Source organism: Toxorhynchites rutilus, chromosome 2 (genome assembly GCF_029784135.1).
Source record: "Toxorhynchites rutilus septentrionalis strain SRP chromosome 2, ASM2978413v1, whole genome shotgun sequence".
NCBI classification, from domain to species: domain Eukaryota; kingdom Metazoa; phylum Arthropoda; class Insecta; order Diptera; family Culicidae; genus Toxorhynchites; species Toxorhynchites rutilus.
The window spans coordinates 244,550,527-244,570,609 of record NC_073745.1 but is presented as its reverse complement, the minus strand read 5'-3'; the positions used below and the strand labels follow the sequence as shown (position 1 = coordinate 244,570,609).

At 38.3% G+C, this 20,083-nt stretch overlaps 3 protein-coding genes across 3 annotated transcripts in view; 1 reads left to right on the top strand and 2 right to left on the bottom strand.

Annotated features, from left to right (window-relative positions):
- Window positions 1–20,083, bottom strand: part of LOC129764553 (uncharacterized) — a 132,007-nt gene that overhangs the window by 50,524 nt on the left and 61,400 nt on the right. The window lies entirely within an intron of this gene.
- Window positions 3,829–4,297, bottom strand: LOC129764562 (cuticle protein 19-like). Its single transcript, XM_055763764.1, has one exon. It carries the CDS (start codon window positions 4,251–4,253, stop codon window positions 3,912–3,914), a length of 342 nt encoding a protein of 113 aa, XP_055619739.1. The 5' UTR covers window positions 4,254–4,297; the 3' UTR covers window positions 3,829–3,911.
- LOC129764561 (cuticle protein 19-like) lies at window positions 4,577–5,249 on the top strand. Its single transcript, XM_055763763.1, has 2 exons — window positions 4,577–4,649; window positions 4,712–5,249. Exons 1-2 carry the CDS (start codon window positions 4,641–4,643, stop codon window positions 5,042–5,044), a joined length of 342 nt encoding a protein of 113 aa, XP_055619738.1. The 5' UTR covers window positions 4,577–4,640; the 3' UTR covers window positions 5,045–5,249.

Below are 20,083 nucleotides of genomic sequence, written 5' to 3'. Positions count from 1 at the left end.
ACTCCAAGTATCAATCCCAGAACACTGTTGATGATTGAAATATTATCCTGAACTACTTAACATATACATAAGTATGCTATTTCTATGGAACACACACATTTTAACATTATTCATGTCATCCATAACAATTACCAAATCAACCCACAGACTGTCCAAATCATTCCACATAAAATTCTAATGTTCAAAAATCATCTCTTTTATTTTATCAAACGGTTTTATTTAGCTTGCCCTGTAATCTGTTTGTATGTTTGTAGGTTTGTAACATGTTTGTCTGTAATGCTTTACCACAATAATATTTCATGATCTTGAAAATCCAAGATGGCGGCCGCTACAAAAATGGCGGATCACATATTTTCTCTCAAAACCTCAATCAATATGGGTTTTCCAAAACCCCATCAATATGGGTATCAAATGAAAGGGCTTGACTAGTAGAATACAGTTATTTATGAAAAATCCAAATCCAAAATGGTCGCCACCACGAAATGGCGGCATAAATATTTTTTTTTTTAAAACTATCAATATGGGTATCAAATGAAAGGGCTTCACTAGTATAACACAGTTATTTATGAAAAATACAAATCCTAGATGGCTGCCACTGCAAAATCGCTAACTACATATTATATCAGAACCCCGTTAATATGGGTATCAAATGGAAGGGGTTCACTAGTAAAACACAGTTATTTATGAAAGATACAAATCCAAGATGGCTGCCACTACATAATGGCGGACTACATATTTTCTCAAAACTGCATTAATATGGGTATCAAATGAAAGGGCTTGACTAGTAGAGCACAGTTATCAATGAAAAATGCAAATCCAAGTTGGCTGCCACTACCAAATCAGACTACATATTATGTCAAAACCGCAATAATATGGGTATCAAATGAAAGGGCTTGAATAGTAGATCACAGTAGATCATGGAAAATCCAAATCCAAGATGGCCACAATCACAAAATAGCAAATTACTTTATTAAACGGTTTTATTTAGCTTGAACCGTTTGTATGTCTGTATGGTTGTCCCACATTAAAAGAAATTTGACCATAAGGAACTGACCGAATTTATAAAACTCCTTTATCTCAGCTGTCATTTTAAAACTGGTTATCTTGAAAAATCCAGTTTGGCCGCTGCTGATTCCATATAATTTCAAAAAAAAGGTTGATTGAGATATGTGTATCAAACGAACGAACTTGACTTGGGGAACACACTAAATATGTATTTTCTGAAATCCACTCAATATCGGTATCAAATGAAATTATTTGACTGATAGAATTATTGTAGAGAAATATTCTAATGAAACAAACAATGTACTAAAAACCAGAAAATAAAATAAGTAAACAAACTTTTTAAGTTAAACGGTTTAATTATTATCAAACATAATAATGTACTAAAAGCTAGAAAATAATTAGGCAAGTAGCAGTTAGCAGTTATCACACCTCTCTTTCATTAGGCTAGGGTATTGATAAGACTAAAATAAAATCGTAGGGCACGTTGGAATTCCATTATCCACAATTAGCGACTTCCTCATATGTCCCACGATAGTATTTAATGTCATACAAATGAAACACAAATTTCAGCATTACTTGAGAATTAATCAAGCAAACGAAATCAAATTTGGCATGTGGAGGTTTTTTGATGCAATAAATGTTTCTATTTTGGGTAGACATTCCCCCTCCCTCTCTTTGCCATTCAAATGAAACACAAATTTCTTTATAACTCGAGAATTAATTAAGCGAACCCAAATTCGGTGTTTGGACGTTTTAGGGTGCAATGAATGTTTCTATGGTGGATAGACACACCCCCCCCCTTCCTCTCTAAGGGGGTGGGGTCTGCCATACAAAAGGAACACAAATTTGAGTATAACTCGAGAATTCATTAAGCAAACGAACCCAAATCTGGCATGTGGAGGTTTTAGGGTGCAATAAATGTTTATATGTAGGATAGACACTCCTCCCCCTCTCTAAGGGGGAGGGGGATGGGTGGTCTCTACCATACAAATGAAACATAAATTTCAGCATAACTCGAGAATTATTCAAGAGTAATTGTTTCTATGGTAGTTTGACAATCCTCCCCTCTCTCTGAAATACTCGAGAACTAATCAAGCAAATGGAATCAAAATTGGCATAAAAAGTTTTTAGGGATAGATAAATGTTTCTATAGTGGTTTGACACTCGCATAACTCGAGAATCAATCAAGCAAACGGAACCTGTGGTGGTTCGATACTCTGCCATACAAATGAAACACAAACTTCTATATTACTCGAGAACTAATCAAGCAAATGGAGCCAAATTTGGGATGTGAGGATTTTTGGGTACGAGAAATGTATCTATGATGATATGATGGACACCCCTCCCTCCTTTGGAATAAAAATATTACACATATTTCAACCAAACATGATAATTTAAAATTATCGGAAAACTCTGAAGGGAAATGGGAAAACTCAATTCTCATATGTTACAAGCGTTGTTGATCTAGTCGATGTTTGCGCCAACGAAATAGATTTTCGTTCGAAAGTGGAAATGGATTTTAACGTGATAAAACGAACTCCTATATATTCTTCTATCTATATAAATAAAAATGAATCGCCGAATGTGTTGATGTGAGCAAAACTCGAAGAAGGAACTATCTGATTTAAGGCTATCTTCATTCTATCAGATTTTCTGTATCAAACATTTATTCTTTGTAACGGAGAAACATGTTATTTGCAAATGATTGTAAAATCTTGAACGAGAATTGTGTCTGAAAATAATCTGATATTATAATGACGAGTTTTGGTAAAAGTCCTAGGAAATTTATATTAACGACGAAGTTTGCCGGGAAAATGAGTGTTAATTTTTAAAATATTTTTCTTCTAGCGAAATAAAAAAAAAATTTCATGAAAATTTTAACATTTTCCTACATTTTGTCCTTTGACCAGAGTTTTGTAGGCATCATAATTCTATTTATAATTTGATTTTTTTGTAAAAAATCAAGAAATTTGTTTTGGTTCGTCTCAAAAAGTAGTCCAACTTTTTTTTTGAATATTTCAAGTATGCAATGTGGTATGTTTTTAATTTTCAAAATGTTATTCAAATTCTCTTATTAAGATGTTTAACTACTATATCCTGTACTAAAATTTCTCATCTTTTAAATTGAAGCAACAGAACGTTCCTACTTAGCTATGTTTTGAAGTAGAGCCAGTTTAAGGCAAACCAATCCCGAAAAAATAAAGAAGTTCAATAAATCTGTAATTGTTGAAATAATTTTTAATTATAATAATTTCACAAGAGTTGCCCATGAAGCCCATGTTATAAATGATTCAGAGAAAATAACCCGTCCACGCTTGTCACGTTTGATCTAAAATACAGCCTTGATCTGTAGTAAAATTTTGCCGAAAAAAATATCCTCTATACGGCGTCGAGATATTTCATGTGACCGTCTCACCCCTATGTGGCTAACCTTATCCGGCATGATTTTAGTAGCACCATTTTCATACCTTTGTTGATTCATTATAGAACATTTTGAAATAAAAAGTAAACTTTCTGAAAATCAACGTTATTGCGGAAAACGTCCTAATAATCGATGCTGACATGATGAAATGCGAGGAGGCGATCTGGCGTAGTGGTAACATCCATGCCTCTCACGCTAAAGGTCACGAGTTCAATTCTCACTCCCGACATTCTTCCAAAAATGGAAGTAAAAGTGACAAACCAGCCAAATTGAATTGAAAATCACTATAATGCAGACAAAAAAAAATTTATGAAATGCTTCAATTTTGTATACACTTGAAAAATATACGTCAATATCTGCTTTCAGGAAATCTTGCTGTACATTCGAATCAAAACTACATATTGACTGACTGGAAACATGATATGGGTTGACTTTATTGTTTGTTTCATTTTCAATTGCTTTCGCATTTTCAATATCATCTCATTTAGTAATGCTGATCAATGTTAGCATAGCTCTCACCGTGCGGGTGGTGAGCGTGACCCTTGCGTACAACGTGAGGCTGGAATCCAGAATGATGGTCCGAGCTATAGTCAACGATGCGATGGGTTCCATCGGCCTCATCCAGAGTGTATTGTCCCTTCACGGCATCTCCGTCACGGTGTTCCCATTGACTTTTGTGATCGTGGCTATGTTCATCCTTGACGCCATACTCAAACTTATACTTCGGATGAGAATAATAGTCCTCGTGATGGCCGTACTCTCCTTCAGAAGTTTGAGCGAAGGCAGCGACGGCCAGACAGGCAACCAGGACGATGATCTTATACATCTTGGATTTCCTGTAACTCGGTACGGCAGGTGTGCTTGGGTTGTTATGAATGAACTGATAACGTTAGGGAGTATTCAACTAACTTTTATACCACCGTTCATAATCTTTTTCCAATTGTTTATTTCCCATTGCGTGAGAAACTATGTGTTCATAGATAATATACCATCAGTAACCTGCTTGCAGTGTTTTCAAGTGATTCGTTTCATACAGTTCGTTGACCGATTCATATGGTTTAATTATTGTCCGCACGCTATATTACGTCACCTTGAAAAGCAAATGCAAACGGGAAACTATACAACGGAGGGTATAAAAATTCGCATCCAAATAAATCGGACATCAGTGAGCTCATTGCAGCTCAAGTGAGCGATTCATCACAGGAGATCCAAGATGTTTAAGGTAAATTAAAAGCGATAAACGATGAACGCTTGAAAATTTAAAGCACTCTCTCCCAAACAAAGATCATCGCTCTGGTTGCCTGTTTAGCCATCGTTTCTTTGACACAATCTGTCCTAGGAGAAGAAGGCGACCACGAGGATTACTATTCCCATCCGAAGTATAAGTTCGAATATGGTGTCAAGGACGAACATACTCACGATCACAAAAGTCAATGGGAGCATCGTGACGGAGATGCCGTGAAGGGACAATACACTCTGGATGAGGCCGATGGAACCCATCGCATTGTGGACTATAGCTCGGATCATCATTCTGGATTCCAGCCTCACGTTCAACGCAAGGGTCATGCTCACCACCCGCACGGCGAAAGTTATGCCAACATTGAGCAGCATTACTGAACGTGATTGATTAGAACTAATAGCACAGAGCGTCCGATGTTAAATGATACCATTGATTGGAAAACGAACGAACGTTTTTCATTCTTATTTCGAGGGATTGCGAACGAATTTAATGCCGAAACCAACATTTTGAATGTATCCATCCATACCAATGTTTTCGAATGCAATATCTTTCGTGAGTGGAAGAATAAATGAGAAAGATGTTGTGCTATGTTTTTCTTTATAACGTCCGGTCATCAGCATCTCAACGCTGGCGAAAGTCTCGTTTCAGTTTTTCATTAGTCTCTCCTCGATTTTTACAGCTATGGTTCCGAGCATAATGAGAGAATTGAACGTTCCCATAGCGTAGATACAGCACCATAGCATATTCTTCTTGGTCAGCTATGTGCATGTCTCTATTTCGTATACTTCGGTGAAAAACACGCTATCGGTTGTGTTAACTTGTTTGTTTTTTTTTCGTTTGCACACAAGAGAAGTAGGTGAACTGGGGTAAAGATGAACATGCGATTTATTTGAATAGTTAACTGTTGTTTTTTGACGTAGTACTATGTCTTTCAGGAAGGATGCCAAATCAGAAATTACTAAAAATGAATTCTGATGATTTGCATACCAATCGAATCAGAAATTCTCTAATATTTGTTTGATATGTTATACATTACAATTCCCTATTGCCTAAACGGTTTAAATTGATAAAAAATGGAAGCATTCCTGTTTTCCCATACATTTGTTCTGCCGATTTGTGTGCATACCTACCCGTACCGTCAATAACGAGCGACTAAAGGCGCGTCCACATTATGTCGAATGATGCCGATCGGCCTGTACCAGGCGGCATATTCGGTCCGTTATGTAATGTGGACGCCACATCATGCACGAAGTCGAGGCCCCATCGGATGTACGAAACCGTCACGAACACACGAAGCACAATGTCGTCAACGCTAATTTACTTCGTTTTGTTTTGGTTCGACTTTCTCGAACCGGACCCACTTGTTTCGGGTTGGGTTCGGTTTGTTTCGAGTCGGTTTTCGGCACGTCGTCAAGCCCGGGCGGTTCGTCCACATTTAGTCGGCTTTTCCGGGCGACCAAGGCCGCTCGGCGTAATGTGGATGCGTCTTAAATCATTCGTTCCTGCCCGTTTTCAACTTATTTGGAATAAATTAGCCAACCAAGACTTGAAATCACAGTCGCGAGCGAGCGATAAAGCACAGCACAACGGGCAGACGTCATTTATTTCTAATGCTGATTTTATACACGTATACACAGTTCGATACAAGAATGGAATGAATGGAAGATATTACGAAACAGCAGTAAGAATCCGTTACCATTCACTACACAGCCTCGAAGAAGAGGAAGCCCTCTGTATCAAAGTGTGCTACGTCAGTGAGGGGGTATACGGGAAGTATACGGGGAATTTTCGTGCCAGTGCGGATATGGAAGAGTATCCAGAATGCATTTATTTAGATACAATGTCCCTTTCATGGAAGTATTTCCCAATCGGAAAAGAGAAGTATTTCCCCGTAGGAAAATTGTCATGGAAGTATACCCAGTAGTACACCCAAAATTGATTTTTAGCTCATGTTTTGTCATCCAGATTTATGACATTAAATGAGACATAACATAACAGAAAATGTCATGACTCACAAATACTGGTAAGCATTTGTATAATATACATGATACAGCAATATAAGATTAATACGAGCGAGCGAAACAAAAGACAAATAAGCTTTCCGCATACTTTGCCACATACACGGCACAGACCGAGATAGATATTGTTCTCTTTCATGCGCTCCTTTTTTACTCTTAGAAAACACTTTCCAACTTCATTATATAATCAGATGCAATATTATCACGTATTTGCTGAACAACGTGGTCGTGTAAAATAGCTTTGCATTCCAGCCGGCCTTGGTTCGATCCCCATTGACGTCGTATGGACTTTTTTTTGGCACAATCCCAAATGAAATGAGAAAAGAAAACAGAAAGAGAGGTCTGCTCGCATACATACAAACCATTTTTAAGCTTTAAAAATAGCTCATTATTTGCGCATTTGACTCTCTAGCACATTTCTGTCAAAGATGAAATGTTTTCTGCATACGCTAGTTTGGGTGTAGATGGCGACGGCGGGTATTGATGTATATATAGGACAATCGATTTTGCGCTGTATTTCCAACAAAGTTCTAAGCTTAACCTTATGAATATTCTTTGAACAGATTATGGTCCATTTTGGTAATGCGGAGACCAAGCAATAGATGAGTATTCCAGGATAGGACGCACAATTGCACAATATAAGGCTTTTAGGCAGTAAACGTTCTTGAATACCCAGTTGCGAAGTGGCTTTAGATACCGCATATGTGACGTGATCTTTAAAATTCATTTTAGCGTCGATCAGAATCCCCAAGTCCTCGACTGTTGATTCGCGTTTGAGTTGTACGCCTGCCAATTCATAGTCAAAGCAGACGAGTGCGTGTTTACGTCCGAATGAAATTATGGAGCACTTAGACACGTTAAGTGACATACGATTAGTTAGACAAGTCGACGGCATACGAAAGTTTCAGACATTTCATCGTGAAGTTCATCGTTCATGTACAGCAGAAACAAAAAAGGCCCTAGTTGACTACCTTGCGGAACACCAGACCAAACCGGAAACGGTGCTGAAACATGGTCTCCAATTTTGACGGACATACTACGATCAGTTAAATACGATTGGATCCAGATGACCATTTAGTTACTCATTCCAAGTTTGTCAAATTTAGCTACTGCTATTCGAAGATTCATCTTATCAAACGCTGCGGATAGGTCGGTGTAGATAGCGTCTACTTGTAGTCCATTTTCAATTTGATGTATCACGAACGAGGTGAAGCATGTCAAGTTAGTGGTCGTAGAACGCTTAGGCATAAATCCGTGTTGTTCCAATGAGATGTACTGTGAGCAGCTTCGCATTAACGCAACACTTAGAGGTGGCACTCAATGCAGCTATATCTCGATAGTTCGAAATGGTCTGCTTGCAGCCTTTCTTATATACTGGAAAACATACGACTGGTGACGTAATTGTGTCTACACAACCTTTCAAGAAGAGCGATGGAATGCCGTCCGGACCACATCCTATGGAGGTTTTCATGTTCTTAGCTGCTGCAATTACCATATCGTATATGATGACAAAATCCAGCTCAGAAGCAAGAAGTCGGGGTACATTTCTGATACAGGCAGCAACATCCTGCGAATCGAGGTTTTCATTGACAAAAACATTACTGAACTGAGAGCGGAACAGGTTAGCGATGTCGGTAGTCGTATCAGCTTCCAATGAAACGTTGATCAACGTGGATGGATAACCAGATTCCTTTCGTTGGTCCTTGACATAACGCCAGAAACTTTTAGGATTTACCTTAGGACGATTCTGCAGACGGTTGTGATAAGCACTGTAGAGACGATTATTAAGCTGTTTATACTCAGCATTCGTCTTCAAATATTTCGCTCTTGTTGGATCCGTACGGTGCTTGCTAAACTGTCTTAGAGCAGACAGCTTCGCTCTTTTAAGTTTCTTCAGGGCACCATTTGACCAGGCTGGCTTAGGATCCTCACGTCTCGTTTTCACTGGAACTAACTGATCGATTGCATACAGTAGAATGCTGGGCATGGTCGATGCAGCGAGGTTGGCATCACAATCTTGAAAAAACGTCTTTCCATTTAATTTGTACGAGGAAATTGTTCATCGCGTTAAAATCAGAAATCGTATGAAAGACTTTCAGAATCATAATGAAACTGTCTGAAAGGCTTCAATTTAAAATTCACTAGTATATGAGGATGATGTCGCACTATTTTAACAAGTGGTGATGGTCCTTGCATAACTGTACAGTGCTCACATAGTTCTTCGCTGACGAAGCATGGATAAAGTATGCGATCGTTTTCATTTTTGATCCCTATCATCTGCCTCAGTCCAGCGGTGCAATAGGAATCGAGCAGCTCTTGTGACGTCAGGCAGATCGAGGATTGCGAATACACCGGATAGAGAAAGCCATGCGAACTATTCTGCCAAGAGATTGAGCTCAAGTTGAAGTCACCCAGGATGATAATATTATCTCTCGGTCCTAGTTGTGAAACCACCCAATTGAGAGAGTCAAGATGTTGGTTGATCAAAGATTCGTCGTTTACTCTATCAGGAGGCATATAAACTACGCACTGGTAAAGTGTAGCGGCCGAAGTTGTTATAGCGATCCACAGATGCTGGATTTGATGCTTGAGCGAACAGCCAACAATACACCACCTCCCGTACGTTTGTTACTGTTCAGTGGCGAACGATCCTGTCTGTAGACGGAGTATGAGCTGTCGAACAGCTGACTTGATGCAGTGTTTTCATTGAGCCAGGTTTCAGAAACGGCGTAAATGTCGTAGGAGCCATCACTTAGAGCCAATTGGTACTCGGCGAGAGAGCTGTTGATACCTCCAACGTTTTGGTAGTAAATGAGGATATCCGAGGAATTTGGAGTGTCATTTTTCTGTTGTTGCACATTCCTGTGGGGTGAATACACATCAGGACAAGAATTGGCGTTACTAATGGAGTACTTGCCATGGGAGGCAGATCGGAAGACCCCGTCCTCAACACAATACTCAGGGCCGGGGCAACTTGATAGACAAGAGCGAAGGTACTGTGGCTGTTCGAAGGTAGTTGGCATGACTGAGCAAGGAGAGTCAGGGGGTTCCTTAATGCTTTGTGTCGTGCGTCCCGGGTCGGATAACGGTGTTCCTTCATGGTGATGAGGCGACGATACGTAGAAAGTTGGTTGCTATGTAGAGTAATCAACTATCTTGTTACGTCTGTCTCGCTGGCTGATTTTAACCGGGCATTCGCTACTCCAGGCAGAGTGCTTGACGTCAATATTTAGTTTTCGTTGTATTCGTATTTTTTCGCAGTTAGTGCATTTTTCTATACGAGATTTGCACTCTTTCACTGGATAGTTTCCACTGCGTATAGGGCAAGTCACATTTTTTTTTAAGTCGACCATTTTGTGACCATCTAATGAAAGCATCGTTCTGACTAACAAGTTTTTCCTTCAATTCATCTTCAGCAAATTTGTCGCTCATTCCGATGATTTTGATTGTAGCTTTCATACACTCCCAAACTTTCACCGCAAATTGTAAATTGCAATCGAATTTATTCGCGAGTTCAATCACGCACATAAATTCATCCAATTTTTTGGCAATATCACACTCAACAGTTTCTCACTGTGCCTATCGTCGTAATCATTCAACGCTAAACACGCGTCGCACACAAACATCGCATTGGGAAACTTTTTTAACACTTCTATATCCTCCGCTGTCGCACCTTCAAGGGCTATGTTAAACAGTAAGTTGGAGAGCGCATCCCCCTGCTTCAGTCCATCTAACGTAACGAACGCGACTGATGTCTTGCCAGCTATCCGCACGCATGACTTCGATTCTTCCAGTTACATACGACATACATAACCATTTGTGCATATTTGCACAAAAACTTTTCATTATACTATACATATATTACCATACACATTTTTTTAATGATATTTTTTTCACAATTTGCGGAAAACGTGTTACTTTTTCACATAGAATACAATTTCGGTACGGAAATTTATATTTTCATTTTAAACGTGTCACTTCTCAAACTCGGAAAACTAAGATGACTCAACCATCTTCAACTGATTCTACAAAACCAAGACTTTTTCCACACTATTGAAACATTCTTCTAAAAAATTTTTTCAAAATGTTCGATACACTCTAAAATATTACGCAAAGTGATAAAAAAAAAAAAAATAAAAACGGAGATTGAAAATTTACCCTTACAATTTTTTTTATGTTTGATGCCATGGATTTCACAATTCAGAGCTTGCATGCTTGCAGAGCAACTCGAATAATAATCACAGAGAATGAAGTGAAAAACCTTTGAAACAGAAAAAAATAAAAAATACGCTTTAAAAACAAGTCTCAACGCAAAATAGTGTAAATAGTCATAAAGTATGGAATAAGCTGAGAGCCGTTCTGGAAAACTTTTCGGGGAAGTTTTTGCTTGGAAGTTCAGTTTATTTTCTGACTCAATAATATATACTTAGATAAGCCTCGTTACTAACGGGGCATTGCAGAAAAAGATTGATTCGGTGTGATTCATGAGTGTAATGAACATGATATACAGAGATGGAATCAGAAGTTTTTCTCCTCGTCATATACAGAAACACTGATTATAAAACGTAAAACTGGTGAAATATCAATTGCCTATACTAACTGAGCATTGTGGGGGCACTCTATAATGTATAAATTGGACTCTATTGGAGGTGTCAGAATTGTTCCAAGTAGTGTATATTTGAATTGAAACGAACCTAAGACAATTATAGCCTAAAGCTGAAAAAAATTCAGTAGCTCTGCAATGGTTCAGGTTTCATCATATGCGTAGGAGACTTGTTTTTCATCGGATTTGATACTTCGAGAGATTCTTGATGAGCTATCTAACACGTTGAATACAATACTAGAGGAATTGTTGGCGTTGTAAAGGGATGACACAAAAGAATATCGGCTTACACAAGATCAATGAAAAATGCATCATTATATAAAATTTTTTATACTGGAGATGAAACGGATATCCGGTAACTATCCGGTCAATATTTGCTATCCGACCGGATACCGGATAGTGACCTATTATCCAACCGATTACCAGACATTATAAAAAAAATTAATAATTTGTCTTTAACAGAATATAAATCATAACAAAATAGATGATTAACATCATTCGTTTTCTTCTTCTTGGATGACATTAACGTTCTCGGTGGAACTATTGCCTTCTCAACGTAAGTATTACTTGCGTCATTTTTATTAGTACTACTTAGTTGAGATTTCTATGCGGAATAACACGCCTTTAATGTATTATGGAGTGGCAAGTTCTAGAATACGCGTGACCACAGTTCACGTCGGAAGAAATTTCTTTGACGAAAAATCTCCCAGCCAGAACGGGAATCGAACCCGAACCCCAGGCATGATAATGTGGGACGCTGACTACTCGGCCACGGGAGCATAAACATCATTCATACATAATTCAGAAATAATATATTTTCAGCAGTTGGTGGCGACTACGGATAACGCTCTGCTTCGTACACCAGGCCAGCTTCGGAGAACAGTCTTTCGTTGTAAACACTACTGCTTAGAGTTCAATGACTACCAAATGTAAGGATAATGATCACGATCGATTCGATATGTTTTCACACAAACAATCGATTTTGTTAGCAATGGGATGTTTAGCCCTGGACGCAAAGCTGAATATTATTTTACATTTGACACTTCATGCACAGTTTCAGTAGTTTCATGCACACATGCAGTTCATCCCAGTTTCGTAATCGAAAATGAAGAGCAAAATATCCGGCCGGCAGATATTCGACTATCCGGCCTTGAAGTTTGCCGGATATCCAGCCAAACTACTATCTGTTTCATCACTTTTACTTATAGAATTAGGATAGAACATATTCACATAAAATTATATGCATATTAATTCTTTGTTACATTACTTCAATTGAATAACGATGATTCCACAAAGTATTTTTTCCATCAATTCCTTCCTTCATCCACATAATTAGTCCGATAAGACTTTACCAGCCGTCAAAATATTTTTATGCGGTATGTCGATCAGTAAGATTTCGATCAAGTTTCGCGATTCCCAGGAAATCTCTTTGTCAATAGATGGACGTACGCAAAAGTACTCCCACGATAAGTCGATTATATGGGACCACTGAACTCAAAGTCAAGACTTTTGAATTTGGAATACATGTGCGGAACAACCTACCGCATTCGTTAAATACTAGTGAATGAACGCGATTGTTAGTCAGGATTGTACACATGAATTTTCAAACATGATCCGATGGAATCGTCTTGGAAACCAGAAGTAACGCCAGAAGCGTCCAATAAGTGTTCATTCCGTAACTAATTAATTAAAATTTAAATAATGTTTGCGTTACATTTTTAAGCCTAATTGGAATGTTACAATTTAGGCCTATTATACGCCTTTCTGTTCGAAGATTTATTGCCACTATGAAGGAAGTATGACTATAGACAACATATGATACAGGTAATTGAAGCATACTAATCCAAGATTTGAACATCAATTAAAGTGGTATGAAACGAATGCCACACACTTCAGTGATAAAGTGTCACAAATAAATAAATCATAATGATAAATCAAGTGGTTAGCTAGGGTCACCTCTCGATTTATAGCATCAAATCATATGGTGAGTGGGAGTCACCTCTCGAGTGCAAAGGGCAAAGTGCACTTAGTCCAATTTCTATAAGACCAATTGAATATTGTCTGCCATCTGTCACGTAAGATGAAACTCATTTCAATTTATAACTTAGTAAAATGTAATATTTGTTTTTTATATGTGCAAGCGAATGGTATAAATAAATGTTCTCGCTTTCTTGCTACGTCCATTTTGTATATCCTATCTGTTTCATCGTTTGAAGTTACCCTGAAGTCGCATTGTACGCGGAGGATACGTGCCGCTTAAACCCCAAATCCGCGTGAAAAAAACCACGTAGATTCCAAAATCTGCCTGAAACTAAACTGCGTAAATTTCAAAATTCGTGTAAAAATCTAACAAACAGTGAATTATTAGTTTAAAATGCAAGCCATATTCTAATAATTGATCACTGATTTTTCTTTGCATGCTACAATCATGATATCTGTTTCTCCTTTTATTTCTCAGCTACTAAAGCCTGTCCACTTTAAATTTCGGGCACTTTTCTTTCAGTGTAGTTTATGAAATATTTCACTAATCAATTAAATATTTCACTTACATGACAGCTGCAACTCTCCTCTTTATTTCAATGTCCAACATGTTTACATTATTCTTTAGTTTGGTAAAATGGCGTCGAATCAAGTGGAAGTACGTAAACGCATTTTGCGCGAACGGCAGCAAAATCCAACACTGTCGGTACGCGATCTCGCCAAAAAGCTAAAACTGCCGAAAAATACCGTGTTTAGTGTGTGCAAATCGTTTGACCAGCGCTTAACTGTGGATCGGAAGGATGGAAGTGGAACAAATCGAAAAGTATGCTCCCGACAGATGGACCGAAAGGTGGTTGCCATTATTAAGAAACATCCCAACCTTTCAGTTAGAAATGTGGCTCGAAAGGTTGAAAAATCGATATTATATGTACAAAAGGTGAAGCAGAGGCATGGACTGAAGACAAAGCGGAATAGGTACCCAATCGTGATGATAAGCAAAATTTCACTGCAAAAAGTCGTACTAAGGTGCTCTACACACAGTTTTTGCAAAAATGTTCATGCACCATAATGGACGATGAAACTTATGTTCTCGAAGACTTCAAACAGCTTCCGGGTCTCGCTTTTTATACTGCACTGCGAAAGAATGCCGTTGTGTTTCTGGACCAAGAAGCAGTCTAAATACCCAAAAAGTATTTGGTTTGGCAGGCCGTATGCAGTTGTGGCCGAAAATCCAAATCTTTCATCTCTACTATCAACAAAGATGTCTACGAAAAGGGATGTCTCCAGAAGCGGTTGCTACCATTCATAGGAAGCTACGACTCTCCAGCGTTGTTTTGGCCAGATTTGGCCTCTTGTCACTGTCCAGAACTTCGCCCAGTGAAAAAGTACTGGGCTCTGATTAAGCGAAAACTATTCGAAGCTAAAGGCCCATTTATACGTTGCTAGTAGCTGACTTGACAGTGAGCAGCTACTGGGCCGGTGAACTCGCTTGACATATGGTTGACTCGCCTTGTCCGTTCACACAGTGTGAGCTGCTGACGAGAAACTAGATACTACAGAATTGACTTACCAGGGATGCCAGATGATTTTTAAAATATCCATCAAATAGTCAGAAACAGCAATCAGATCCGAATTTGACAGATGATTGTTCCGAAATCGACTCCTCTATTGGCAGTTTTCGTCTCAGGTTTTCAGTTTCATTTATCATCACACAATTTTATCGCGAAATACACGCTGACCGTGTATAAAAATACTGTTGAGAGCAGAAATTTATTATTCTATTCGAAATTTTGGAAATACCTAATTGAAGTAGATCCTAAATGAATTCATACAAAAAAGAATTACTGTGTATGCTTTAAAAACGATATTCCATAATCCGCGGTTATCTATTTCCTTATCGCTAGCACACACACACACACATTTGTAAAGGAGAAGAATTATAAAAGCTAAAGCAATTGTGAAATTAGTCAATCTGAATAAAATCATCGTAGCAACAGTATACCAAAATCGAATTTATTTCGTTTCCGAATTTTACTCATTAACCACAGTTTTTCTCGTCGGAGTGCCCGCGAACAGTTTCGTGCCTAGTTGGACACTAATTTCACTTTGAGCTTCTGGGAAGCTACGTCAACCTCAACTCTCGTCGCAAGCTGTCAACAAATACTTTGTGCTGAATTTTTTCGAACTGAAGGTACTATCCGAAAAAGCAGAAAGGCAAAAGGATTTGAGCCAGGAATTGGATGCAAGGAAATGGAGCAACAAATACAACATTGAAGAAATTCAACGATGATGACCCTCTAGAGCAGGGTTTCTCAAAGTGGTCGATATCGACCCCTTGGGGTCGATCTCGTTTTCCAAGGGGTCGACACAAACGAAAATTGACTTTGGGGGTCGACGAGGTCTAAAAATCGACCCCTATTAATTAACACTTGTTTTTATTTCAAACTTGCATGATACTGTATACTGTAGAACGAATGAAGCCATGATCAAATTCAAGTCCAAACAAGCATAACAAGCTTGCGTTTAGGTTGCAAATTGTTGGCAAAATAAGATGAATTCATTGTGAACAATGCGCTGAGCTACCAAGTTCAGATCATTTTGGTTTACCACCAAACATACTTTGTTCATGGAGGACCTCGCTCCAATTTAGCATTGCCATGCGACTGAATGAGGATCTCTTTGACAAAGTCAGACAAGTTTGTATATTCTTTTCCCGCTGTGCCTATGAGTTTCTTCTCCCACATAAGGTCCAAACGTTCTTCTTTTCAACGATAATTTTTTAGCATATCGCACGAACCCAAAGTTGAGCTTGAGTTTGAGCTTGGGTGGACTGTACAATTCGTAGTGGCTCTCCGTGATTGACCTGAACCAACCCGTATCGCACGAACCCAAAGTATCACAAAACTCGAGGAATTCCTGTTTACTTTTGTTCGTCACGGTACCACTGATTCTATTTTTCTCGACGAAATATTCAAGAGCAAAATTCATGCGCTTTTTTGCAAACTAAGCTGGATACAAGAAATATATCGTGTCGTGTCTCTGCCGTGGATACGACAAAGGTGATCGTTCCTTCATGTTTCGAAGAAATTAAATCTAGTACTATTTACAGTTCTGTCAAAAATCAAGATATTCAAGATCTCATAAACATCAATTTTCCAAACCGTCTTTTTCATTCCTTTTTTGAATGATTTTTGAAAACTTGTACAACTGCAGCTACCTATATTCGTGAGCTCGTAGTTTTGGCTGCTTCGGATTTCACGAATTTCTTCATTCAACTGCTTTACTAATCTCCAATTAACATGGGGACCGTCAATGCTGAGTTGACCCACTTCAAACTAGGTTTAGCTTCAAAAAAATTCTTCAATCCGCCGACTTGACTTGTCTTGAATTGTATCCACGACTGCGATTTTCGTTGAATCTTTTTTGGCAGCGCCTATTTTCATTTTTATTATTTTTATTATTTTTAGTAATTGATTTCTTAATACTCACGTTTTTCAACAGCCTGAATTATAAATCAATCGACAGAAATGGTGTAATTCTTTATGTTTGTGTTTGTTGGAAGATGAAAAATCAATTTTGCGTCGACTAGTTCTCTGACTCTAGACGGGACTCAAGTGTCGACGAAAACTCCGTTGACTCTCTGATTGAAGATCAATGTATATAAAACATACAAGAGCACTACATCTGAATAACAATTGAAAACATTAATCCATCTGATTTTTCCTGGTTTCGAATGAAAATACCTGGTTTCACCGGTTTTCCTGGTTGAGTTTCCACCCTGAATGATAATACACTCATCGACTAATTTAATTCAAGAGATTACAACGTGATTACACAGTGAAAGTGAACTTAAATGATGTGATTAAAAATAATTTAAAAGAGCGTAGCGTTCAGGATACTTTTCTTGGTTTTCGTTTTTACGTTGATTGGTGCCTAATGCTAATTTTCTATACAATACTGTTCATTCGCCACATTAATTTGATGCAAGGTGCGGCTACTTGATGAGTTTCCCCAACACAGATTCCAATGGGCTTGGGGAAATCGGCATTGCGAAATAGATGCAAGATGTAGGTACTTTTGTACTAACTTGGGTTTTTTTCGCATCTGAATTCGGAAAATGTTTCATTTAGTCACTGGTTTAATCAATAATTTAATCAATACACTCAAATGTCTACTAAGCCGATGGTAGTCATACTACATACTACGTCAACCTTGCGATTGCATTTTAGGTATAACCCACCCATAGTTTTTGACGTAGGACTACGTTTTACCGGAACATATTTTTTATCTTTACTTTGCGATCTTAAAGCTAGTTTCGAAAAATTATTTACCTACTTAAGCATTTGTAAGTAAGGTGTATTCAAAAATATTACTGAATTTCATGTATAAATTTGTTGTTGAATTTTAATAAGAAAATAAGGTTAAGTTTTCTCATTTCATCAAACGCAAAGTTTATATATTGGTAAGTATTATGTATGAATAAGAAAAACAACAAGAGATTTTTGAAGAAATTTTGCTATGGGGGTCTTTGGTATCACTTCATTCTGGAAATTCTCGCCCAAAACAGTTTGAGAACCCCTGCTCTAGAGTATAGAGCAGTGTTGAGAAAAACACCTGAATAAGTGGAAACACTGTTGGATTTCATTGGTCCAAAAATACAACGCCAAGATACACTCATGAGGGATGCTATACCTGCTAGAGTGAAATTTAAAAACGACCTTGATGTGCCTTTCTTTTGGAATATCATTCAGATTGTTGTCGATAATGTTTAGAGTCTCGAAAGCATCCATAGCTAAGATAATTCCGGAAGTATGTGATGCTATAAATGGAAGTCTAAAAGATTTTTTTAAATTTTATTTATTTCGACTTGCCAGCAGCTTCGTGTACCAATTTGTGAAATGAAAATGATAGTAGATTTGCAGGTGGAAGAAATATGCGTCAAAAATTGAAAAAAAGAATGAGTAAAAATGTACTTTTTAAAATCTAACATGTATTCTGTTTCTTCGAGCAATACTTTTTATTGCAAGTTGTGAGTTGTGAGTGAATTTTTTATGAAAATTGTGCCTGATGAGGATTTTATATCAGAGATTCTCAAGAAAACTATCTCAAAAAGAAAGCATGCCCCGGCATCGTGCAAAACAAAATAACAACGATTTTGATTAGAAAATATGAGGTTTTTATTTGTTTTTCCAATAAATTTCTAGTCTATAAATATCTTCGCATATTTTCAAATATCTTAAAAATAGAGACATTTATTTACATTTGGCATCCCTGATTCGAACGCTAAATTCTGTTTTTGACGTTTTGAGGGATGCGAGTGCGAGTAAAATCAAAAAACTTTGAAGTAGCTCGCACGCCGGATCTCGCATGACATTAACTGACATGATGTGTTCACACGGTGTGAGTAGCTGCACTGCAGTAACTGAATAGACCGACTCGTTTGCTTACTCGCACCGTCTGAACCCGGCTTAAGAAGAAAGCGAATGGCATTAATGATTCCAAGAGGAGATGGAAAAGCGCCGCCGCCAGCATATATGAGGATACTGTACGGAACCTAATGACAGATGTTCCCAAGAAAGTTCGTGAATTTTACAGACAACGTAATTAACATCGAAGTAAGCTTCCCTTGTTTCAGACATAAGTCTATTTTACTGAAATAAACAATCGGTTTTTTTGTATTACGTGAATTTTTGTTTTACTGGCATCATCTTGGTGTCCGAAATTCAACGTGGACAGGCTTTAATCAGTACAATACAATACAAACTTATTTCGTGAAAAGTCACATCAATTAGCACGTTTAATATGTTTACTCCAGTATGACTCCAGTACTTTTAACGCAGATGATACGTGCCGCATAAAAGAAACCGCGTAAATTTCAATCTCCGCGTTAAAAAACCGGGTAAATTCCGAAATCCGCTTGAAAAGAAACCGCGTAAAAAAACCAAATATATATATGTCGCAAAACTCCGGAAGTTTTTGATTGTTGATTACCTCAATGTGTGTGTTGACGTTGACGTTGTTGACGTTGACGTTGTTGACGTTGACATTGTTGACGTTGACGTTGTTGACGTTGACGTTGTTGACGTTGACGTTGTTGACGTTGATGACGTTGTTGACGCAAAAAAATCTTTTAGACCGAATCAACGCCTGCGATGCACTGCTGAAACGGAACGAACTCGACCCATTTTCGAAAGAGATGGTGACTGGTGATGAAAGTGGATCACGTACGACAGCCTAATGCGAAAAAAGTTGTGGTCGAAGCGCGGAGAGCCGGCCCTAACCATCGCCAAGCCCGGATTGACGGCCAGGGAGGTTTTGCTGTGTGTTTGGTGGGATTGGAAGGGAATCATCCACTATGAGCTGCTCTACTATGGCCAGACTCTCAACTCGGTTCTCTACTTTGAGCAGTTTGACCGTTCGAAGCAAGCGATTGACCAAAAGCGGCCAGAAATTATCAATAGGAATGGTGTTGTTTTCCACCAGGGGAACGCTCGGCCTCACACATCTTTGATGACCCGCCAGAAGCTACGGGAGCTCGGATGGGATGTCCTATTGCACCCACTGTATAGTCCGGACCTGGCTCCAAGTGATTATCATCTCTTCCGGTCCATGCAAAACGCTCTTGGTGATACTAAGTTGGGCTCAAAAGAGGCTTGCGAAAACTGGCTGTCTGAGTTTTTTGCAAATAAGGCGGGGGGTTTAAAAGGGGGGGGGGTTGATAATGAAGTTGCCTTCTAAATGGCAACAAGTTTGCGAACAAAACGGCGCATATTTGACTTAAATTGGATAATTTCAAGTATTTTAAATAAAGCGTC